Genomic DNA, 23858 nt, shown 5'->3' with positions numbered 1-23858 from the left:
CTCCAAGGAGGTTGATTCTCTTGTACATCCATGCACTGCTCTCAGGAACTTAATTATTCTTCCTTACCTAACTCTGAACCTGACATAATCACCTCTTTTGGAGAATAAAGGGAGGTGGTGAAGAGACCCTCACGTATAGTTGTTTGTGTTGTATCATAATATATAAAATAAAATTTTTTTTTATGAGGAAGGGACATCTTTTTCTAATTTTTCCTCCAAATGCTTTAGAGGCTAGCTGTGTCCTGAATGCTAGAATCTGAAGCTCAGAAAACAGGTTCCAGCTAGATATATATATTTGTTGGTCATCCACATGTAGTGTTCCATATATTGATGATCAATGAGTTCATCCAGGAAGAGAAGAGAACCCAGTTCTGACCCCTTGAGGAACTCCAGCATTGAGAGATTTGGTGGAAGAAAGGACACTAAGGATTTACCAGAGAGGTAGGGAGCAAATAAAAGAACGTGATGCCACGGAAGCAAAGAAAAGCTCAGTGTACATATGACCCGGAAGGCTTAATAGGATCCTTGCAATCTGTCCTGAAATATAACTCATGACTTATTTATATTTATACTGTACAAATGAACTGATACTTACCCAGCTTTTATTGCCATACACATTTTAGGTGCTTAGAAAATGCATGAAGTATGGAGTACCAGTTAAGAAAGAAAAGCATCTTTGTAGAAGATAATTCTATAGTTACTATAAACTCTTGTACATCCAGAGATGTTCTTTTGCCTCTTATATGTGACATGGATAAACTTCTCTTATCAGTTCCTATATTAGTGGTTTTAAGAATATTGAAATATATTTTAAAGAAAATAAAATTACTTTCAAATCTTGTATTTACTTTATCACATAAAATTTTCCTTACAATGTTTTGTCTTTTGTATTATTGTCAGATTAAGCTTCCTAAAATGTAACTGATTGCAGTTCCCTTTATTAAAAAATCCTTAATGATGTTGCATTTCATGTACGGTAAAATTTACACTCTTTACCCATATAGCTTGGGATTCCATGCCCTGCTGAATTTTGTCCCAAACAATTTTTTATTTTTATTTTTTTGTGGTACGCGGGCCTCTCACTGTTGTGGCCTCTCCCGTTGCGGAGCACAGGCTCCGGACGCGCAGGCTCAGCGGCCATGGCTCACGGGCCCAGCCGCTCCGCGGCATGTGGGATCTTCCCGGACCGGGGCACGAACCCATGTCCCCTGCATCGGCAGGCGGACTCTCAACCACTGCGCCACCAGGGAAGACCCCAAACAATTTTTAATATCTCCCACCACTGTCTTTAATGTAGTCCATAATACAGTCTGACCACAAAAGTATCTGATTTTTTTGTTTAATCTGTTTTCCTGCTTCCTGGTCTTTGCTAATGCTGTAACCTCTACCTAAAATACCTTTGTTTCTTCCTCTCCATATTTCAAAAAGCCTACTTATTTTCCAAGGTACAAACTATTTTCTCCTCCTCTGAAAATGTTCCTGAGCCAGAAATTGTCTCCCTTCTAATTTATATGTCTCCTCTTATGTCATTTGCTTCTCCAGTATATTGTTGCAATATTGTACATTTCTGACAGCTTCAGTTTGACTGATGTCTCCTTCTGATTACCCTGTAACACTCCCATGGTAGTGCCTTTTTTTTTTTTTTTTTTTTTTTTGGTAGTGCCTTTTTTATAGAAGTGGTTTAAGAGGTAAATTTTTTGTCTTTCTTCAATCTGTACTTGTGTTAACTGTACTACTTTTCCATTTTTCTGTAGGATCCAATGATGCCATTGCTCCAGACTTCCCGGCTCAGGTGCTAGGCACAAGGGATGATGACCTGGCAGACACTGTTAACATTAAACATAAAGAGGGAATCTACAGTAAGAGGGTGGTAACTAAGGCATCCTTGTCAATGGGGAAAAAACCCTTTCAGAAAGATAATGCAGGTGACTGGATTGGCTTTGTGTATTCTGTGGCCTTTTTTTTTAAAAAAGGAACTTCTTTCTTTCTTTCTTTATTTCTTTATTTATTTTTGGCTGTGTTGGTCTTCGTTTCTGTGCGAGGGCTTTCTCTAGTTGCGGCGAGTGGGGGCACTCTTCATTGCGGTGCATGGGCCTCTCAGTATCGCGACCTCTCTTGTTGCGGAGCACAGGCTCCAGATGCGCAGGCTCAGTAGTTGTGGCTCACGGGCCCAGTTGCTCCGCGGCATGTGGGATCTTCCCAGACCAGGGCTCGAACCCGTGTCCCCTGCATTGGCAGGCAGATTCTCAACCACTGTGCCACCAGGGAAGCCCTCTGTGGCCTTTTTTTTTCCTGTTCATCTTAAATGAGAGTATTGTTCAGGCTTTCTTTTTTTTCTGCTTTGTTAATGGAAACTTTTCTCCTAGCTGTTTTATTGGATATGTACAAGAAGGAAAATATAAAATCTTTTTAAATGCTTTAGATTTTTGAAAACTGTAGACTTTATTTTCACTATGGGAAATATATTGCAACTTTTGAAATGAAATAGTATCCATTTAAGTATGTTTTAAAGACTAAAATTCATAGAAAATCTTGATTAAAATGCCTCATGAATTTATCTGTCAGATGGTACAAACTAATGTCTCATAGGTTAGATTCTGCAGGAAAGTGTATGGCTCACATGGTGTTTTAAATTTTTAAAAATTTTGCTGCCAACATCTAAAAATAAGATTTGGGGCTTCCCTTGAGAAGTCAGAATATGTAGTGGCACTCAACTTGTATTATTCCATGGCAGTTATCAGTTGACCCTGAGGCATGGTTGTCCTCTGCAGAGAGGACATACATTCTCCTGTTTGCTTCAGTCCCCACGAGTCTCGGACTCAATCCACTTCATACATCTACCTTGTCAGTCTGGTGACTGTGGGTATTTGAATTTTCATCCTTGCCCCCAGATATAGGTCCCACTGTTTTATAAAAGCTTTTAATCTTTAGGAATCTGCATGATTGTTTTTCCTTTGCATCCCTGACATTGTGCTTCTTTAACTGATGCACAATAGTATTTATTAAATAAAAATTCCAGGAGCCACTGAAATTTCTACATGTATACTTGCATGTGTTGCTTTGTTGCATTTACAGTTTTTTATTCCTGTGCATAGCTATTAGGCAAATAGGACCTACTGATCCCGGGGCAGTATTCAAACATAGGCTGGCTCTATGTTCCAGTTTTGGCATAGTGTTAATGACTTCATGTGATGTTGTTAATGCTTTTATGAGGAAACCGAATGAAAGGCTGCTTGCTAAAGTGCACACATTTATTCTTCCAGATAACTTTTTGTTGCACTGAAAAGCATTTTGAAGTCTTTTGAAATAAGATAAAAGAAGTACATCTGCCAGTTAACGTTGAGGCTGCCAAGTAAATAGAAAGGCAAATATTTTTGCAAAATGTAGTTCATAAATGAAAACTCTCATATACAAGCTATATATTAGTGGTAATTTGGTACATATAGATAACCCTGTGATCCCACTGTCAGACAATTGAGAAGGAGGTGGATATAGAAAAATTGGCAGGGAACAAAGTGATAGACTAAGGGAACTCCATCAGAAGTCTGCACAATGAACTTACCAAATATAACTCACCTCTAGTTTGCATTTGGTAAGGATGATGTGTGTGAAATAAGTTAGGCTTTGTTCACTGAGGGACCCCTATAACTTCCCACTTGTTATGTGGGTCCACTGCTACTATTATTGTTGGTCTATTTCCAGACTTAACATCCTAAGGAGAAGTCCTCTTATTTCACCGTTTGGAGAAGCCCAGCCTCAGAGCCTCTCACTTTAAAGGATTTAGAAGAATAGGGGGAAGATACTTGCTGGGGAAAATTGAATAGTGACTTCTGTATAATAGCTAAGTGAGCCCATTAAATATATCAGAAGTAAAAATCTCAGTAGAAGGATTGGAATATAAAAGTGAGGAAATCTGTTAGGAAACAACATAAAAGGAAGGGAAAATGAAAAAAAATTCAAGATTGGCCCCAGAGGGTCAACATCAAAAACAGATGTTCCATAGAGATAGTAAAGATAGAAAAGAAGAACTCAAAGGACTAGTATAGGAATAAATTCCAAAACTGAAGGATATGAATTTCCATGCTAATAGGAATTGTCATGTACATAAAAATCCACACCAAGGCACATGACCTTGAAATTTTGAAACACTGGCAAGGAAAGAGATTCTGAAAGCTTCCAGAAAGAAAACAGGTACCATATAAAGAAATGCAAATTAGACTGACATTAAGCTTTTCAAAAATAATACATGGAACTAGAAACCAAAGGAGTGATGCCTTGAAATTCTGAGGGAAAATTATTTCACTAAATAAAATGAAGGAGTAGATTTAATTTTTTTTAAAGGAAAACATGGGATGGAGGAAATGGGGCCAACATAGAAGAGGGGGGAAAGGAATTGCCATTGCAGCAGTGGTACAGAAGATCTAGAACAAGTTCAGATTGAGGACTGTAAGAAAAAGGTCGAGTTGATAGAATACCTTATGTAGTTGACTGTATTTAGAAGAGATTTTCAATTCTATTTACATTTATGAGGATGATGTAGGGATTGGTATATAGAAACATAGCAAATGCAAAAATAGGCAATTATTAACTCCTCAGTAAAAGCAAAACTTTGTAAAAGAAAATAAATGTGATTACGGTATACTAGTTGGTTTAACTGAATAATAGAAACATAACACAATCACTGAATATTGATTTAATCATCATGACTACAATTTACATAATATATAAACAATGAACATTAATATAGGGCTAAAACTTTTCAGAAGATAGATTGAGGGAATATGGGTGTGACAGGAAAGTTCTATAAAAGGTAAATCCATGTTGATCATAGAAGGAAATAAAAAATAATTTCTGGAACTAAAAAGGATACAGCAATATAAAGGCATGTTATTTGGAAACAAGGATAGTGATACTAGAAGAAATGGCTAAATAAATTGGTGGTATTTGAAAACTGTTGATTTCTGTTATAAGTTTACTGGAACTATTTGACTTTCAAAACCATTTGTATATGTTCTTTTGATTAGATTACAGTTTATTTTGCCTTACCTCCCAAAACATGGAAGAGATGGAAAATGATATATTTGGCAAATACTAACTAAAATAAAGCTAATGAGCAATGTTAATATTGACAAAATAAAATTCCAGGCCAAAAAATATTAATATATATTATGAGTTTACCTCATAATAACAAAAGTCTCAAATATACCAATAAGATAAAATTTGAGTTTATTTTCTTTTACTCAAACTTGTATGCAGGAAAAATGACAGGAAAATATAGGTAAACCCAACAATACATATCTATCAGAAAGTGAGAGACCAGGAAAGAAAATTAAAGTAGACAAGATTTAAAAATGGAATTTAAAAGTTTGACTTACTATAGAGAACTTTTCATTTTTTTAAGAACACACGGAACACTTAGAAAAATTGATGAAGCTGTTGGTTTTGAAGAATTGATGTTCAAACAGAACAGCTTCTTTGACTACAGTGTAGCTAAAGTAGAACTCAACAATAAAAACATGGAATAACAAAATGAAACAAAAATCTGTTTTATGGGTTAAGTAGTAATCCCCCCAAAATTCATGTCCACAGGAAACTTCAGAATGTGATGTTATTTGGACATAGGGTCTTTGCAAATGTCATTAGTTAAAGATCTCTAGGTTATATCATCCTGGATGTAGGGTGGGCCTTAAATCCAATGATTAGTGTACTTATAAAAAGAGGAGAGGAGGCCATGTGAAGACAGGAGCAGAGATTGGAATTATGCTGTCCGAAGCCAGGAGCACTAGGGGTCACTAGAAGCTGGAAGAGACAAGGAAAGATTCTCCCAGATAGACTTTTGAGAGACCATGTTCCTGCTGACACTTTGATTTCGACTTCTAAACTCCAGATCTGTGGGAGAATAAATTTATTTTGTTTTAAGCCACTCAGTTTGTAGTAATTTATTGTGGCAGCCCTAGGAAACTAATATACCTAATATGTAAATATTATATATATATACTAATATAATAAACATGTATTTGAAAATTTAAAAATGTAATTCTAAGTAACTCAGAAGTTAAAGTCATACTGGAAGTTACAATATATTTAAAACTAAATAATAATAAAATTCTGCTATCAAAATGTATAGAAGATAGCCAAAGTGATTAGGGGTAACGTTACACCCTTAAATACAAATAATAAAAAATTGAAAAAGATTCTAGAAGGTTTACACTACCAAGTATCAAAACTTATTATGAAACTTTAGTAATTAAGACAGTGTGATGTTGGCACAAGAATAAATAGGCTGACCATAGAAGAGAATACTCCAGATTCACATATATGGACACCTGATTTACAGTAAAGGTACCACTGCAGTATGGTGGGGGAAAAGATGATCTTTTCAGTAAAATGATGTTAGGTAAATTGGATGTTAGGAAAAAAATAGAACTGTGACCCCCCTACATTACACTGTACACCAAAATCAATTCTTTATACTTCAGATTTAAATATGAAAGGCATAGATAGATGGATAGGTCAGTCTTCTGCAAGAAAATACAGAGCAGTATGTCCTCACAATCTTGGAATGGGAAAACATTTATTAAATTGGATCCCCACCCCCAAAAAATAGTAGCCATAAAAAAAAAAACTGACAGATATGCCACATTAAATTAAGGGATTCTATTAATTAAACACCAAATAAAAGAGTAAAAGGCAAGCCACAGAGTGGGGAAGATATTTACAATACATATCTCATAAAGGACTTCTATCCAGAATATAAAAAGAACTCATACAAATAGTATGAAAAAGTTAGGCAATCCAATTTTTAAAAAGGACAGAAGGCTTGAATAGGTACTTTTTATAAAAGAGACTATCCAGTAGCCAATGAACGTATGCAAAATATTCAACTTAATTCATCAACAGGGAATTGCAAATTAAGACCACAGTAAGATATCTCTGCATACCCATTAAAATGGCTGAAATGAAAAAGTTAATACTGTGTTGGTAAGAATATAGAACAAACAGTACTTATTCACTGCTGGTAAGAATGTAAATTGGTAGAGTGACCTTGGAAAGCAATTTGCCATTATCTACTAAGTTACACAAAAGCATAACAGAGCAGTTCTGTTCCTAACTATATACTCCACAGGAAAGGATGTGCGTGAGCACCAAGACATACATGAATATTCTTTTTTTTTTTTTTACTTTTACAGTTTAATTTGCAAACAATTTTTATAACAAATTATTTTTAACCAAATCATATCTTGAAAACTGTTGATATAGAAAACCCAGGGGAAAAGTGAACTGTTCATTGTGGAAGGCCTTAAATTACATTATTACAGTAGAAAATACAGGAGGTAGAAGATAAGTGAAAAGACTAATGCAACATTAAATTCAAATCTGTAGCTCCTGTAGCTACTTAAAACATGGTTTCAGAAACTAAATCCAACATCTCCAGTAACCGTAGAAACAGTTAAAATTTGCCATGAAAGCCCTTATATCGTGCTTGATATAGGGAGGTAGGAAGATGTAAGAACCAGGACACAGGAGACATGATATTTTATCTACAACTCCTGTTTGCTTTACTGAGGGTGTAGTTTCAAATTCAGTCACCTCCTTCAGCTTCAGACTCAGATTCTTCTTCAGCATTTTTGAGCCGCTCTACAAACTTTTTCATTTGTTCAAGGAAGACACTTTTCCCCTTGGCAACATGTGCATCTTTATACCACTTCAGAATGGGTTCTTCACTCAGAACTTCAGCTTTATAAAAAAGCACCACTATTTTCTGGAAGGCTTTCATGAAATGAATGTTGTCATAGCAATACTCCTGAATCTTCAGTTACAGAATCAGCGCAGACTGACCTTGAGTTGTAAAGGCAGCAAGTAGAGGGCTGTATTGCTTCAAGTGCTTGATGGCTTGCTCTGCTACAAGCTCCTCTTTTTTGTTCCATTCCACGGTGCTCATTACACTGGACCATACTATTCCAATGACAGCTGGTTCTGGGATGTTGTTTTTCTTCATCTCCTCCTTGACATACAAAATTGTATCCTTAAATGGATCACCACGGGACATCTGTTCTTGAAGTTCTTTCTGGAGTTCCTTACGAGCTCCTATGGTTTGCTGATTCCAAACATACTGTGAAAGCTCTTTCAAGCCTGCCTCAGTAAAATACTTTGTGAAGTGTTCAACGCTTTGTTTATTGGCAGGAAAAAGTTCCATCAGTCTGTTATCCATGCTCACTTTCCAAAGACTTGGAGCTACTGCATTGATATCTTTTTCATTTATCCATGATTTAAAGAGCTTTACAGCAAAAGCTGCTGAAACCCCTTCTTTAACCAAATTCTCATGATAAAGGCTATTAAGAATGGATGCATTAAGTGTTCCATTAGCCAGAAGAACACCAGTCAACATAGCCAGCTTGTTCCTCTCCGACTCTGAAAAACCCTTTAAGAACAGCAGCAGCTTTTTAACTTCCATCTTCAAAACTTTTCTCCAGGTATTTGTAGCACCTGATTAACTTGTTAAAAACCTGAGCAAATGCTTGCATGGTCTCTAGGTCCTCTTGTGCTGCAAACACACTAACATCTGTACGCATCATGTCATCTGCCAGTGTACCACCTGGGGCCAGCATTCCACCGGCCACCAGAATGTCAAAGAGTGTTTCTGCATATCGGCGATAGTCAAGTTTTGCTCCAGAAGCATCAAGAAACTTTGCTACTGCTTCCAAATCAGTACCAGTTTCAGTTAAGCCTTGAATAATACAGTCTTGAAACTGAGTAGGGTCAAACCTCTCTTTTTCATCTCTTTTTCTGGTTTTAAAACGCTGGCCTGATAGCGTTGCCTTTTGCTGCTTTTGATTATTCATAAAAGACACCCGAATTTAAGGCGAAGAGAAAAGAACCAGAAATCCCGGAGGTGGCGGCAACTGTGGCGGTGTCTCCTCTGCCACATGAATATTCTTTACAGCAGTTTTTGTAATAGCTCCAAACTGGCAATTACCCTGATGCCATTATTTTTATATTTATTATGCCATTATTTTTCCAGTAGTATGAGTGAATTGTACCATATTAACACTGTTGAATAGTAACCAGTAAATGAGACTGAGTAAAAGACAAATATATGTTTTAACACTTAACGAATCTGACAAATATAATGTAAGAGAAGAAAGCAAGACATAAAGGCTATGTGCTGTATTATTCCATTTATATAAAGTTCAGATATATAAGTAATTTGTTGCATTTAAAATGGGGTGTTATGCTCAGCCTGAGGGAGATTGAAAGAATGAGGGGAGAGCATATAGGGTTATATAGGCAGATTTTTTTTTTTTTAACCTGGGTACATGTTCACTTTTTTAACAATTAACTGAGTTCTCTGTGCATTTTTTGATACATGTCTTCTGATACATAATGCAAAAGATTTTTTAAGATACTTTTTTAAAAAACAACAAAAAATAAGTACTTAGAAATGAATCTAACAAAGGACATGAAAAACTAGAGAAAATGATAAAGCTTCATTGAAATATATTAAGGAAGACTTAAATGAATTCAATGAATTGCTACTCAAAATTCCAGTAGATTTTTTCATAGAACTTGACAGGCTGATTCCAAAATTTTTTTGGAAATTCAAGAAGTATATTTAAAGAATAAGGTAAGGGAACTTGCTATACCAGACATCAAAAGACGTGTGTGTGTGTGTGTGTGTGTGTGTACACATATATAAAATTTATATATAATTTATATATATATATAATATATATGTTTAAGACCTCACTTGCAAAGGAATAAACAAAGAAAAGTGGAACAACATGTTGACCCAGAAACACACCCATGAATGTGGAAACTAATATATGATACAGATGACATAACAATCCTGGAGAAAGGGTGAACTATTCAATAGTGTTTGGACCATTGATTATATATGTAAGAAAAAATAAAATCAGATAGATCCCTGCTGCACATTAAACAAAAATGTAGTCCAAATGATATTAAATGTAAAAAGAAAACTTTAAGCTTTTAGAATTCAGACGACCTTTGACCATGAAAGAATGATTTCTTAAATAAGACACACAAAGCACAGACCGTGAAGGAAAAAGAAAATAAGTGGTATTATTAAAATGAAAAATTTTGTGCACCGAAAGACATCATAAATAATTCAAAGACAAGACACAGACTGAGAGAAGATATTTGAAACTCATACAACCTACAAAGAAATTTTATAGTAATGTTCATTGTAATGCTTTTCAGTATTAAACAATTAGAGGGCTTCCCTGGTGGCGCAGTAGTTGAGAGGCCTGCCGATGCAGGGGACACGGGTTCGTGCCCCGGTCTGGGAAGATCCCACATGCTGCGGAGCGGCTGGGCCTGTGAGCCATGGCCACTGAGCCTGCACGTCCGGAGCCTTTGCTCCGCAATGGGAGAGGCCACAACAGTGAGAGGCCCGCGTACCGCAAAAAAAAAAAAAAAAAAAAAAAAAAAAAATTAGAAATAGCCTAAAGTTTACCAACAGGTGAAAATTGATATATTAATTCCATAGAATTCTACATAACACTGAGAATGAGTTAATTAGAGTCACTATGAGTAAATCCCCCAGTCGTAATACTGAGTGTAAAAGGCAAGTTATTTAAAGGTACACAGAGTATTATACCCTTTATATAAAGTTTAAAGACACGCAAAACCATCCAGTACATTGTTGACTAATACATGCAGCACTGTATAGTAAAAAGTTCAAGAACATCCTTGAGATTGACGAACTCTAAATTGAGCTTAAGGTTGCTACTGAAAAGAGAGAATGGTATCATTGAGGCTTTACACAGGGTATCATTATCATTATATCATTATATCTGTAATGTTTTATCTTATTTCTTAAGCTCTATAGTAGACACATTGGTGTTCATTATGTTGTTTTTCGTAATCTCTATTGCCTTTCTGACTGCTTTGTTGAAAAATATTCATTCTTAGAGATAGGAAATGAATCTCTTGTCAATCCATTGTAAAAAACATATAACCGTATTAACTGCTTGATAACTGTATCCTAGTTGTTGTATTGGTGATTTTTAATTTATTTACCAACATTATTATTTTGCACTTGCGTTTTCTCATACAATAAAAAAGAAAAGAAAGCTTCCCTGGTGGCGCAGTGGTTGAGAGTCCACCTGCCGATGCAGGGGACACAGGTTTGTGCCCCGGTCTGGGAAGATCCCACATGCCGTGGAGCGCCTGGGCCCGTGAGCCATGGCCACTGAGCCTGCGCGTCCGGAGCCTGTGCTTCACAATGGGAGAGGCCACAACAGTGAGAGGCCCGCGTACCACAAAAAAAAAAAAAAGAAAAGAAAAGAGCTGATTTTAAAAGACCAATAAGGTAGATAAATCTCTAGCAAGTATGACCAAGAAAAACAGAAGGAAAATAGAAAGCATTAGACAAATTTAACCTCAGGAGATTTTAAAGAATTATATAAGTACTATATATAAAATCTAGATGATATAGATGCTTTTCTAGGATTATATGAAATATCAAAATTTGCCCCCTAAGTGACAAAAATTTTGAATAGTCTTGTTCAGATGTACTTTGCTACTTTGAAAGATACCTGATCTGGATTTTTTTTTTTAACTGTTGCATCAAAACAGCAAAGAACAGATTTTGTTTAAAGTGATTGTACACAGAAAAATATGGAGAACTTTCCAAACCCCCCAAAACTGTCATATGTTATAAAGTCCTTAAAACTGTCACAGCTTTTACATGGTTGAGCCTAAGAGATGCTTTTTTTCCTAATATATAAAGAGGTTTTTGTTTTGGTTTTTGTTTGGGGTGGAAGGGGTGGATTACTTGCTTGTGTTATCTTTTCCTTCTCCCTGGGATCAAATGACATCATTATTCCAGATGCTCAAGTTCAAGTTCTTACCACTGGGGATGAGGACCTCTCAGACAAAAACCAGAAAAAGGAGATCTACAGTGAAAGGGCAGTGACCGAGGCTTCTCGATCTGAAGAAAAAGAATCCTTGCAGAAAGACATTACAGGTAGTGGAACTGAATCATCTGCCTATTGTTTTATTCTGACCTTCTAAAATGAATATAAATAGAAAAATATTATATATTCTTGCTCTCTTCAACCCTCCATCTTGTTCATATGTGAAATAGGATGTTAGCTGCAACTTTTGGTGTACACTGGCAGGTAAAACTAACATTTTTAAAGCTCCTTGAGATATTTTTGGAGAACTTTATGAATATTATACACAAATTAATCGCATTGCCAGAAATTCACATAATGGACTTTTAAAAACTCTACTGATAAAAACATTTGTTGCCATGAGATGCTAATTCTCTAATAAAATTGTTTTATATAGGCCTTTGTTCTTCAGGAATTTAGCTTGTTTACTTCCTAACTACCTTCCCAGTTAATTTACTTTGGTAGGACTGTGCTGATTAAAAATGCCTGTAAAAGTGTGTTTCGTTTAGGATAGTTTTGGCTCTGAGAGATGAAAACAAAAACAAAATGACATTGGCTTAAAGAAGACAGAAAAGAGTATCAGGGAACAAAGCTCTTTCTCTCCTTTTGCTTCAACATTTTAGCCTCCATTCTCATGCTGTAGTTGTCAGACACGTATTCCAGCCAGCAAAAAGGAAAACAAAGGAAAAAGAGGGCTTCCCTGGTGGCGCAGTGGTTGGGAGTCCCCCTGCCAATGCAGGGGACACGGGTTCGTGCCCCGGTCCGGGAGGATCCCACATTCGTGCCCTGGTCCGGGAGGATCCCACATGCTGCGGAGCGGCTGGGCCCATGAGCCGTGGCCGCTGAGCCTGTGCGTCCGGAGCCTGTGCTCCGCAATGGGAGAGGCCACAGCAGTGAGAGGCCCGTGTACCACAAAAAAAAAAAAAAAAAAAAAAGGATAAAGAAAAAAGTGTATTTCTTCCTTTAAATACTTCTCAAAAGTTAAATGTACCATTCCCCTTCCATCCTATTGGCCAGACTTATTCACATGGTCACACCAACCTATGTTGCCCGGGAGGCTGGGAAATATAATCTCTATTATGGTATGCCCAGATAAATCAGGTTCTATTTTAGAGGAAAAGGAAAATGGATTTCAGAGGACAGCTGGTAGTCTGCCACAAGTATAAATAGAAACATATTTTGGAGTATAATTAGCCACTTCTCTTTTTTGTGTATTGATTCTTTTTCAGAAGTTATATTGTATTCTGGGCAAATATTGTATTTGAAAACTTACCAGCTTTTTTGCTGTTTTTAAACAAATGCTTCAGAAAAAGTTTTGATCATGTTAATTTCCTCATCAAAAAGTTTTCATTGCCCTTGAAAATAAAAACTAGGACTTCGCTGGTGGTGCAGTGGTTAAGAATCCGCCTGCCAAAGCAGGGGACACGGGTTCGAGCCCTCCTGTGCTCCGCAGCAAGAGAAGCCACCGCAATGAGAAGCCTGCGCAAAAAAAAAAAAGAATGAAAACTAAATTTTTTAGCCTAGTCTTTCAGAACAGTAGAATGGGCTCCCAAAGAACTTTTCAAATGCTAATTTTTCTCTCTTTTCCTTACAAATTCTATAATCTAATAAATTATATACTTGCACTGTTTCTTAGATGTTCAGTTGCTTTCCTGATTCCATTTTTTTCATATGTAGTCACCTTTGCCCAAAATGCTTTTCTCTTTCCATCTCTTTTTTTTTTTTTTTTTTTTTTTGCGGTACGCGGACCTCTCACTGTTGTGGCCTCTCCCGTTGCGGAGCACAGGCTCCGGACGTGCAGGCTCAGCGGCCATGGCTCATGGTCCCAGCCGCTTTGTGGCATAGGGGATCTTCCTGGACCGGGGCACGAACCTGTGTCCCCTGCATCGGCAGGCAGACTCTCAACCACTATGCCACCAGGGAAGCCCTCCATCTCACTTTTTTTTTGTTTTAAACATCTTTATTGGAGTATAATTGCTTTACAATGGTGTGTTAGTTTCTGCTTTATAACAAAGTGAATCAGCTATACATATACATATATCCCCGTATCTCCTCCCTCTTGTGTCTCCCACCCTCCCTATCCCACCCCTCTAGGTGGTCACATAGCACTGAGTTGATCTCCCTGTGCTATGCGGCTGCTTCCCACTAGCTATCTGTTTTACATTTGGTAGTGTATATAAGTCCATGCCACTCTCTCACTTCGTCCCAGCTTACCCTTCCCCCTCCCCGTGTCCTCAAGTCTGTTCTCTACGTCTGTGTCTTTATTCCTGTCCTGCATCCATCTCACTGTTTATCCAGCGTAACTATCTTCTCACACTAGTAGATGCTTGAGAGGTATTTTAAAATAATTTTTGTCAGCTTCCTGTCTGAATCTTGATTTTCCTCTCTTAGGTTCCAGTGCTGCTGCTGCTTCAGAGCAGTCAGCTCAACTACAAGACACGAAGATTGTTAGTCTACCAGACACTAAAGCCACTAAACAGAAAGAGGAGATCCACAGTAAGAGGACAGTTCCTAAGGAAGGCTGGCCCGAAGAGAAGAAATCCTTGCAAATAGATATTGCAGGTAATGGGGAGTGGGGTAGGGGGTGTGAGAGAGAGAGAGCATGCACACGCAAACGCCTGTGTCTACGTGTTTCCACTTAATTCTGATGAGACTGTAGTCTCACAATTTAAACAGAGTTCCATTTTTTTATTTTTTGCTTTCTTACGCATATCACTTCAGTGCTTCTCTGTCTGTGTGGATGTATGTATTTATTTGTAAGATAATTGTTACTTCTGGGAAAAGATACTGGCAATTTAGAAACAAAATTACAATTAAATACCCAAGGCTGATAGTATTAGAAGTGAAGTATCATGTCTCAACACTGAAACAGCAGAAAGCTTAAGGCATTCCAGATGACTGTGACAAGACAGAAAGAACCTCAATACAAACTTTTTAAAAATTACAATAAAAAAGACCCAAGATCAAATCTATTTATGTTTACCCATGGCCCCCTTTCTCTAATAACATAAAAGAAAACTGTATAGGACACAAGCCGTTACTACCTAGCTGTCAAACTTTATGTCTTAGAGGAATATAGAACAGTATCCAGATAAGAAAAGAAAGGAGTCAAGAAGCTAATCTGTGGATACTGTATTTTGAAAATAGTCCTCGTGCAGCTGCTAACATCAAGAATGTATTAGATGGATGATTTTCCATAAGGGCACCAAGACTACACAGTAGGAAAAGAATAGTCTCTTCAACAGATGGTGTTGGAAACCTGGATATCCACGTGCAAAAGAATTAATTTGGACCATTACCTTTTACCATATACAAAATTAACTCAAAATGGATCAAAGATCCAAACAGAAGAGCTAAAATTATAAAACTCTTAGAAGAAAACATGGGGAAAAGCTTCATGACATTGGATTTGGCAATGATTTCTTGGATATGACACCAAAAGTATAGGCAACAAAAGCAAAAATAAATAAATTATACTGTATCAGAATTTAAAACTCTGCTTCAAAGGATACAATCAACAGAGTTAAAAGACAACCTGTGGAATAGGAGAAAGTATTTGCAAATCATGATAAGTGATGAATATCCAGATTATATATGGAACTTCTAAAACTCAACAACAAAGAAACCCAATTTAAAAATTGGTAAAGGACTCGAATAGACAATTCTCCAGGGAGTATTTATGAATGGCCGACAAGTATATGAAAAGATGCTTAATATCACTAATCATCAGAGAAATGCAAATCAAAACCACAATGAGATACTACTGCACACCTATTAGGATGGGTACTATCAAAAGAACAGAAAATATCAGTTGTTGGCAAGGAGGCAGAGAAATTGGAACCCTTGTGCACTGTTGGTGGAAATATAAAATGGCACAGCCATTATGGAAAACAGTATGGAGGTTCCTAAAAAATTAAAAATAGAATAACGATATGATACAACAATCCCACTTCTGGGTGTATATCCAAAGGAATTCAAAGCAGGATCTCAGAGATATCTGCACACCCATGTTCATTGCAGCATTACTCACAATAATCAAGATATGTCCATCAGCAGATGAATGGATAAATATGTGTGGATAAATGGATAAAAATGTGATATATATACAATAGAATGTTATGCAGCGTTAAAAAAAAGAAAATCCTGTCACACGCTATAACGTAGGTGAATCTCAAGGACCTTGTGCTGAGTGAAATAAGCCAGTCACAAAAAGATAAACATTGTATATTCCACCTATAGGAAGTATCTGAAATAGTGAAAATCTTAGAAACAAAGTAGAAAAGTGGCTGCCAACGGCTGGGGAGAGAAAGGAGGGAAAATTAATGTTTATTGGGTGTAGAGTTTCAGTGTTGCAAGATGAAGATGTTCTAGAGATCTGTTGTGCAACAGTGTGAACATACTTAACACTGCTGAACTGTATGCTTAAAAATTGGTTAAGATGGTAAATTTAATCTTCTGTGTTTATCACACACAAAAAAGAATGTATAAGATGAAAAAACAACATTGCAACTCTGCAGTGGGTAGTCTAGGAGACATAGCTTGGAAAAGAAAGATGGAAACATAACCTGCAGAAGCATACTCTAGACCAGGCCGCACAGAGGAGGTGAGTGGCGGGCGAGCGAGCGAAACTTCACCTGCAGCTCCCTATCGCTCCCCATTCCTCATGTTACCGCCTGAACCATCCCCCTACCCCCCACCCCCGTCTGTGGAAAAATTGTCTTCCATGACACCGGTCCCTGGTGCCAAAAAAGTTGTGGACTGCTGCCCTAGAGGACCCTCAAGGAGAAATGGATAATACAGAACGCTAGGGAGCTTGAACACACATACTTAGCCCATAACAGACCATGGAAATGAAATTAAAAAAAAAAAAAAAAAAAGCGTTAGAGAAACATCTGGAAATAATGAGGTTGTTGTGTATAAATGTTTGTATGCTTTTTAAAAAAAACCTTTCAAATGATCATAGAACATTTTTTTCAACAGCTTTTTTGATATGTAATGCACATATATAATTCTCCCACTTAAAGTGTACCATTTAATGATTTTTACCCTATTCACAGATATGTGCAACCATCAACACAGTTGATTTTAGAACATTTTTATCACCTCAGAAAGAAACCCTATACCCCTTAGCTATCACCCCTCTGTTTCCTCATCACGCACCTCCCCCCAAGCCCTAAGTCAACCACTGATCTACTTTGTCTCTATTATAAATTTTCCTATTCTAGACCTTAATACAAATGGAATCATTTAATGTGTGGACTTTTGTGACTGGCTTCTTTTAACTCAGCATGATGTTTTCAGGTTCATCCAAGTTACGGGCTTGTATCATTATTTTATTCCTTCTAATGGCTCAATAATATTTCATCGTATGTATGTATCACATTTTGTTTATCCGTTTGTTGATGGACATTTGGTTGTTTCCACCTTTTGGCTACTATGAATAATGCTTTTATAAAATAATGATTTTATATTTATAAAATATAAATGCTTTTATGTTCATGTACAGGTTTTTATATGAACAGTATGTTTTCATTTGTCTTGGGTATGTACCCAGGAATGGAATTCCTAGATCATGTGATAACTTTATATTTAATCATTTGAGGAGTTGTCAGACTGTTTTCCAAAGTGGCTGCACCATTTTACATTCCCAGTAGCAATGTATGAGCATTTCAATTTCTCTACAAACTCACCAACACTTATTATCTGACTTTTTCATTGGGTCTATTCTAGTGGATGTGAATTTGTATCTCATTTTGATTTTGATTTGCATTTGCCTCATGATTATGATGTTGAACATCTTTCTGTGTGCTTATTGGCCAGTTGTGCATTATCCTTGGAGAAATGTGTATTCAGATCCTGGCCTGGTTTTCATTTGGATTATTTCTCTTTTTTATTGAATTTTAAGAGTTCTATGTATTCTAGATACACATTCTTATCTAAATTTTGATTTTGATATATTCTCCCATTCTGTGAGTTAAAATTGGGAAGTATGAGTCCTCCAACATTATCTTATTTTCATGATTGTCTTGGCTATTCTGGGTCCTTTACAATTCCATATGCTTGCAAAATTTCTACTAAGAAATAAGCTAGGATTCTGATAGGGATTGTGTTGAATCTGTGATCAGTTTGGTGAGAATTGCTTTCTTAACAGTTAAGTCCATGGACTTGGGATGTTTTCCATTTATTTAGATATACTTTAATTTCTTGCAGTAATTTTTTGTAGCTTTCAGAGTAGAAGTTTTTCTCTTCTTATGTTAAATTTACATTAATATTTTAATTTTTTTGAGACTGTTGTGAACAGAATGGTTTTCTTTTGCTTTTGTTTTAGTTTTTGATTTTGTTTTTGGCTGTGCTGCTTGACTTGAGGGATCTTAGTTCCCCAACCAGGGATCTAACTTATGCCCCCTTGCAGTGGAATTGCAGAGTCCTAACCACTGGACCGCCAGAGAATTCCCCCAGAATGGTTTTCTTAATTTCATTTTCAGTTTGTTAATTGCAGGTATATAATAATACAATTGGTTTTTTTAATATTTAACTTTTATCCTGCAACCATGCTGAACTCGTTTATTAGTTCTAAATGGTGAATGGGATTGTTTGCTTAATGTGTCTTTCTTATGTTTCATTGTTAGTATGTAGAAATGCAGCAGATTTCTGTGTATTAATTTCATATCCTGAAACTTTAGCGAATTCATTGATGAGCTCTAGTAGTTTTCTGGTAGCAACTTTAGGATTTTATAGTATCATGTCATCTGTAAAAGTGGACAGCTTACTTCTTCTTTTCCAATTTGGATTTGTTTTATTTATTTTTCTTCTCTGCTTGCCGTGACTAGGACTTCCAAAACTATGCTGAATAAAAGTGCGAGAGTGGACATCCTTGTCTTGTTCCTGATCTTAGGGGAAATGCTTTCAGCTTTTCACCATTGAGTATAATGTTAGCTGTGGGTTTGTCATATATGGCCTTTATTGTGTTGAGGTATGTTCTCTCTGTGCCTACGTTCTAGAGAGTTTTTATCATAAATGTGTGTTGATATTTGTCAAAAGCTTTTTCTGCATCTATCGAGATGATCATATGTTTTTCTTTTAATAAATTTATTTTATTTATTTATTTTTGGCTGTGTTGAAAGTGCGGGCTTTCTCTAGTTGCAACAAGCGGGGGCTACTCTTTGTTGCGGTGTGCGGGCTTCTCGTTGCGGTGGCTTCTCTTTTGTTGCAGAGCACGGGCTCTAGGTGCACAGGCTTCAGTAGTTGTAGCACGCGGGCTCAGTAGTTGTGGCTCACAGGCTCTAGAGCACAGGTTCAGTAGTTGTGGCACATGGGCTTAGTTGCTTCGCGGCATGTGGGATCTTCCTGGACCAGGGCTCGAATCCGTGTCCCTTGCAATGGCAGGTGGATTCTTAACCACTGTGCCACCAGGGAAGCCCGGTCATATGGTTTTTATTCTTCAGTTTGTTAATGTGGTGTATCACACTGATGGATTTGCAGATATTGAAAAATCCTTGCATCCCTGGGATGAATCCCACGTGATTATGGTGTATGATCCTTTTAATTTATTAGTGGATTCGGTTTGCTAGTATTTTGCTGAGGATTTTTGCATCTATGTTCATCAGTGGTATTGGTCTGTAGTTTTCTTTTTTGTAATATCTTTGTCTGGTTTTGGTATCAGGGTGATGGTGGCCTCCTAGAATGAGTTCAGAAGTGTTCCTTCCTCTGCAAATTTTTGGAATGGTTTCAGAAGGATGGGTGTTAACTCTTCTCAATGTTCGGTAGAATTCACCTGTGAAGCCATTAGGTCCTGGACTTTTCTTTGTTGGGAATTTTTAAATTGCTGATTCAATTTCAGTTCTGGTAATTGGTCTGTTCATATTTTCTGTGTCTTCCTCATTCAGTCTTGGGAGATTGTACCTTTCTAAGAATTCATCAATTCCTTCTAGGTTGTCCATTTTATTGGCGTGTAGTTGCTCATAGTAGTCTCTTATGATCCTTTGTATTTCTGTCGTGTCGGTTGTAACTTCTCCTTTTTCATTTCTGATTTTATTGATTGGGGCCCTCTCCCTTTTCTTCTTGATGAGTCTTCCTAAAGGTTTATCAATTTTGTTTATATTTTCAAAGAGCCAGCTTTTAGTTTCATTGATCTTTCCTATTGTTTTTTTAGTCTCTATTTCATCTATTTCTGCTCTGATATTTATTTCTTTCCTTCTACTAACTTTGGTTTTTATTCTTCTTTCTCCACTTGCTTTAGATGTAAGTTTAGGTTGTTAATTTGAGATTTTTCTTGTTTCCTGAGGTAAGCCTGTATCACCATAAACTTCCCTCTTAGAACTGCTTTTTCTGCATCCCATAGGTCTTAGATCATCGTGTTTTCATTTTCATTTGTCTCTAGGTAGTTTTTGATTTCCTCTTTGATTTCTTCAGTGATCCATTGGTTGTTTAGTAGCATATTGTTTAGCCTCCACGTGTTTGTGGGTTTTGCAGTTTTTTTTTTTTCTTGTAGTTGATTTCTAGTTCCATAGAGTTGTGGTTGGAAAAGAAGCTTGATATGATTTCAGTTTTCTTAAATTTACGAAGGCTTGTTTTGTGGCCTGACATGTAATCTATCCTGGAGAATGTTCCATGTGCACTTGAAAAGAAGGTGTATTCTGCTGCTTTTGGGTGGAATGCTCTATAAATATCAGTTAAGTCCCTTTGGTCTAATGTGTTATTTAAGGCCTATGTTTCCTTATTGATTTTCTGTCTGGATGATCTGTCCATTGAGGTAAGTTGGGTGTTAAAGTCCCTTACTATTATTGTGCTACTGTTGATTTCTCCTTTTATGTCTGTTAATATTTTGCCTTATGTATTAAGGTGCTCCTATGTTGGGTGCATATATATTTACAGTTGTTATATCTTCTTCTTGGATTGATCCCTTGATCATTCTGTAGTGTCCTTCTTTGTCTCCTGTGACAGTTTTTATTTTAAAGTTGATTTCATCTAATATAAATATTACTACTCTGGCTTTCTTTTGATTTTCATTTGTGTGGACTACCTTTTCCATCCCCTCTCTTTTAGTCTGTATGTGTCTCTAGATCTGTAGTGAGTCTCTTGTAGGCAGCAAATAAACGGGTCTTGTTTTTGTATCCATTCATCCAGTTTGTGTCTTTTGGTTGGAGCATTCAGTCTGTTTGCGTTTAAGGTAATTATCAATATGTATACTGTCATTTTGTTAATTGTTTTGTATTTGTTTCTGTAGGTCGTCTTTTTCCTTCTTTTGTTCTCTTCTCTTGTGATTTGATGACTATCTTCAGTGTTATGTTTAGATTCCTTTTTTGTGTATGTGTGTATCTGTTATAGATTTTTGGCTTGTGGTTACCTTGAGGTTATTGTATAGCAGTCTCTCTCTCTATATATGTGATTCTTCTGAGTTGCTGATGTCTTAATTTCAAATGCATCTTAAATACCCTACATGTGTACTCTCCTTGCCTCGTGATTACTGTTTTTTATGTCATGTTTTACGTCAAATTGTTTTTTGTATCCCTTAACTGCTTATCGTGGATACAGATGATTTTACTACTTTTGTCTTTTAATCTTCCTGCTAGCTTTGTTTGTCAATGATTTCCTACCTTTACTGTATGTTTACTGGTGAGCTTTTTTGTTCCATAATTTTCTCATATCTTTTGCACCTAGAGAAGTTCCTTTAATATTTGTTATAAAGCTGGTTTAGTGGTGCTGAATTCTTTTAGCCTTTGCTTGTCTATACAGCTTTTGATTTCTCTGTCAAATCTGAACAAGAGCCTTTCTGAGTAGAGTATTCTTGGATGTAGGTTTTTCCCTTTCATCACTTTAAATATATCATGCCAGTCCCTTCCAACCTGCAGAGTGCCTGCTGAAAAGTCAGCTGATAGTCTTATGGGAGTTCCTTTGTATGTTATTTGTTGCTTTCCCCTTGCTGCTTTTAGTATTCTCTGTATCTTTAATTTTTGACATTTTGATTACAGCGTGTCTTGGTGTGTTCCTCTTTGGGTTATCCTGTATGGGATTTTCTGCACTTCTTGGACTTGGATGACTATTTCCTTTCCCAGGTTAGGGCGGTTTTCAGCTATTATCTCTTCAAATATTTTCCTGAGCTCTTTCTTTCAAATATTTTCCCGGGCTCTTTCTCTTTTCTTCTGGGACCCCTGTAATGCAAATATTAGTGCTCTTGATGTTGTCTCAGAGATCTTTTAAACTGTCCTCATTTCTGTTTTTTTTTTTTTTTATCTTTTTTCTGTTCAGTGGCAGTGATTTCCACTACTCTGTCTTCCAGCTCACTGATCCATTCTTCTGAATCCTTTAGTCTACTTTGATTCCTTCCACTGTATTTTTCATTTCAGTTATTGTATTCTTCATGTCTGGTTGTTCTTTATATTTTCTAACTCTTTTCTTAAAACTTATAACTTCTCGTTCTGTGCATCCATTCTCCTCCTGAGTTCTTCTTCTTTTTTTTTTTTTTTTGCGGTACGCGGGCCTCTCACTGTTGTGGCCTCTCCCGTTGCGGAGCACAGGCTCCGGACGCACAGGCTCAGCGGCCTTGGCTCACGGGCCCAGCCGCTCCGCAGCATGTGGGATCATCCCGGACTGGGGCACGAACCCGTGTCCCCTGCATCGGCAGGCGGACTCTCAACCACTGCGCCACCAGGGAAGCCCCTCCTGAGTTCTTTGATCATCTGTATGCTCATTACTCTGAACTATTTCTTGGGTAGATTGCCTGTTTCCACTTCACTTAGTTCTTCTTCTGGGATTTTATCTTGTTCCTTCATCTGAAACATATTCCTCTGCCATCTCATTTTGTCAATAAGTTGCTATTTGTATTTTTATGTATGCAGTAGGTAAGTTACATCTCTCAACCTTGGAGGAGTGGCCCTCTGTAGGAGGCATCCTGTGCACTCCAGCAATGCACTCCCCTCTTGTTAACCCAAGCTGTGTACTCCAGGGGTTCACCCTAAGAGGGCTACTTGGGCCTTCTGTTGTGGTGGGCTAACTATGTGGGCAGTCTGGTAGGCCCCTAGTCTGGTTGGTTGCTAGGTCCTGCCTTGTGTGGATGCTGCTGGCTGCTGTTTGGCAGGGCCTGGTCACAATGTGGCTGGTTGCAGAATCCTAGGGGCCCCGGGGCTAATGCTGGCTCACTGGTGGATGGAGTCAGGGTCCTGAAGACCCTAGGGTTGTTGCCTACCCACTGGTAGTTGAAGCCAGATCCTGGGGTTAGTGCTGGTCTACTGGCAGGCAGAGCTGGCTCCTGGAGTCCAGCTGCAGGGCCCTGGGATCCCAGAGCTCATTTCAGGTTGTTGTGGGGGTGGTGTCGGTTCCTGATACAGTTGGGTACAGGGTCTGGAGTGTCCTGAAGGTTTCTTTGGCCTGCTAGTGGGCCAGTCCAGGGCCCAGCTGGTCCCAGGGTAGGCTCTGGCCTGCACTGCAGAATCATAGTTTTCTTGCTTTTGGTGCCTGTATCCTGGTGAATGAGACTGGTCTAGAGGCTTGGCCTGGCTTCCTGGTGGGAGAGTCCTGTGCCTTTCTACTGGTGGCTGGTGCTGGGTCTTGGCCCTCTGGTGGGCTGGGCCATGTCTAGGGGCGAGTCCAAAGGCAGCTGTGAGCTTTTTAGTCTTTAGGCAGCCTGTCTGCTAATGGGTGGAGCTGTGTCCTGACCCAGTTAGTTCCTTGGCCTGAGGCGTCCCAGCACTGTTGCCTGCAGGCTGTTGGGTGGGGCCAGGTTTTGGAACTAATGAGCCAATATGTCATCCACCAACAACAGTGTTCCCCAATATGTCTGCCACCAGTGTCTATGTCCCCAGGGTGAGCCTCAGCCACCCTCCCCCAACCCCTGACGCTCCAAGAGACTCTCCAAGACCAGCAGGTAGGTCTGGCCCAGGCTCCTATCAAATTACTTCTTTGGCCCTGTGTCCCAGGGTATATGAGATTTCATGTGCA

The 23858-nt window shown here is 37.8% G+C and overlaps 1 protein-coding gene and 1 pseudogene across 1 annotated transcript in view; one reads left to right on the top strand and one right to left on the bottom strand.

The window, feature by feature from the left end:
• Window positions 1-1754: 1754 nt before the first annotated feature.
• Window positions 1755-23858, top strand: part of LOC132419265 (centrosome-associated protein ALMS1-like) — a gene marked incomplete at its 5' end in the record, with an annotated part of 60704 nt that continues 38600 nt past the window's right edge. Inside the window, 3 exons of the mRNA XM_060003252.2 lie at window positions 1755-1925; window positions 11855-11992; window positions 14313-14483. Of these exons, the coding sequence (XP_059859235.2) occupies window positions 1755-1925; window positions 11855-11992; window positions 14313-14483 (480 nt within the window). The remainder of the gene's footprint in view (window positions 1926-11854; window positions 11993-14312; window positions 14484-23858) is intronic.
• On the bottom strand, window positions 4076-9356 carry LOC132419266 (eIF5-mimic protein 2 pseudogene; annotated as a pseudogene).

This window comes from Delphinus delphis, unplaced genomic scaffold (genome assembly GCF_949987515.2).
Source record: "Delphinus delphis unplaced genomic scaffold, mDelDel1.2 scaffold_78, whole genome shotgun sequence".
NCBI lineage: Eukaryota > Metazoa > Chordata > Mammalia > Artiodactyla > Delphinidae > Delphinus > Delphinus delphis.
The sequence above is the reverse complement of the archived record's forward strand: the minus strand, read 5'-3'. Positions and strand labels throughout refer to the sequence as shown.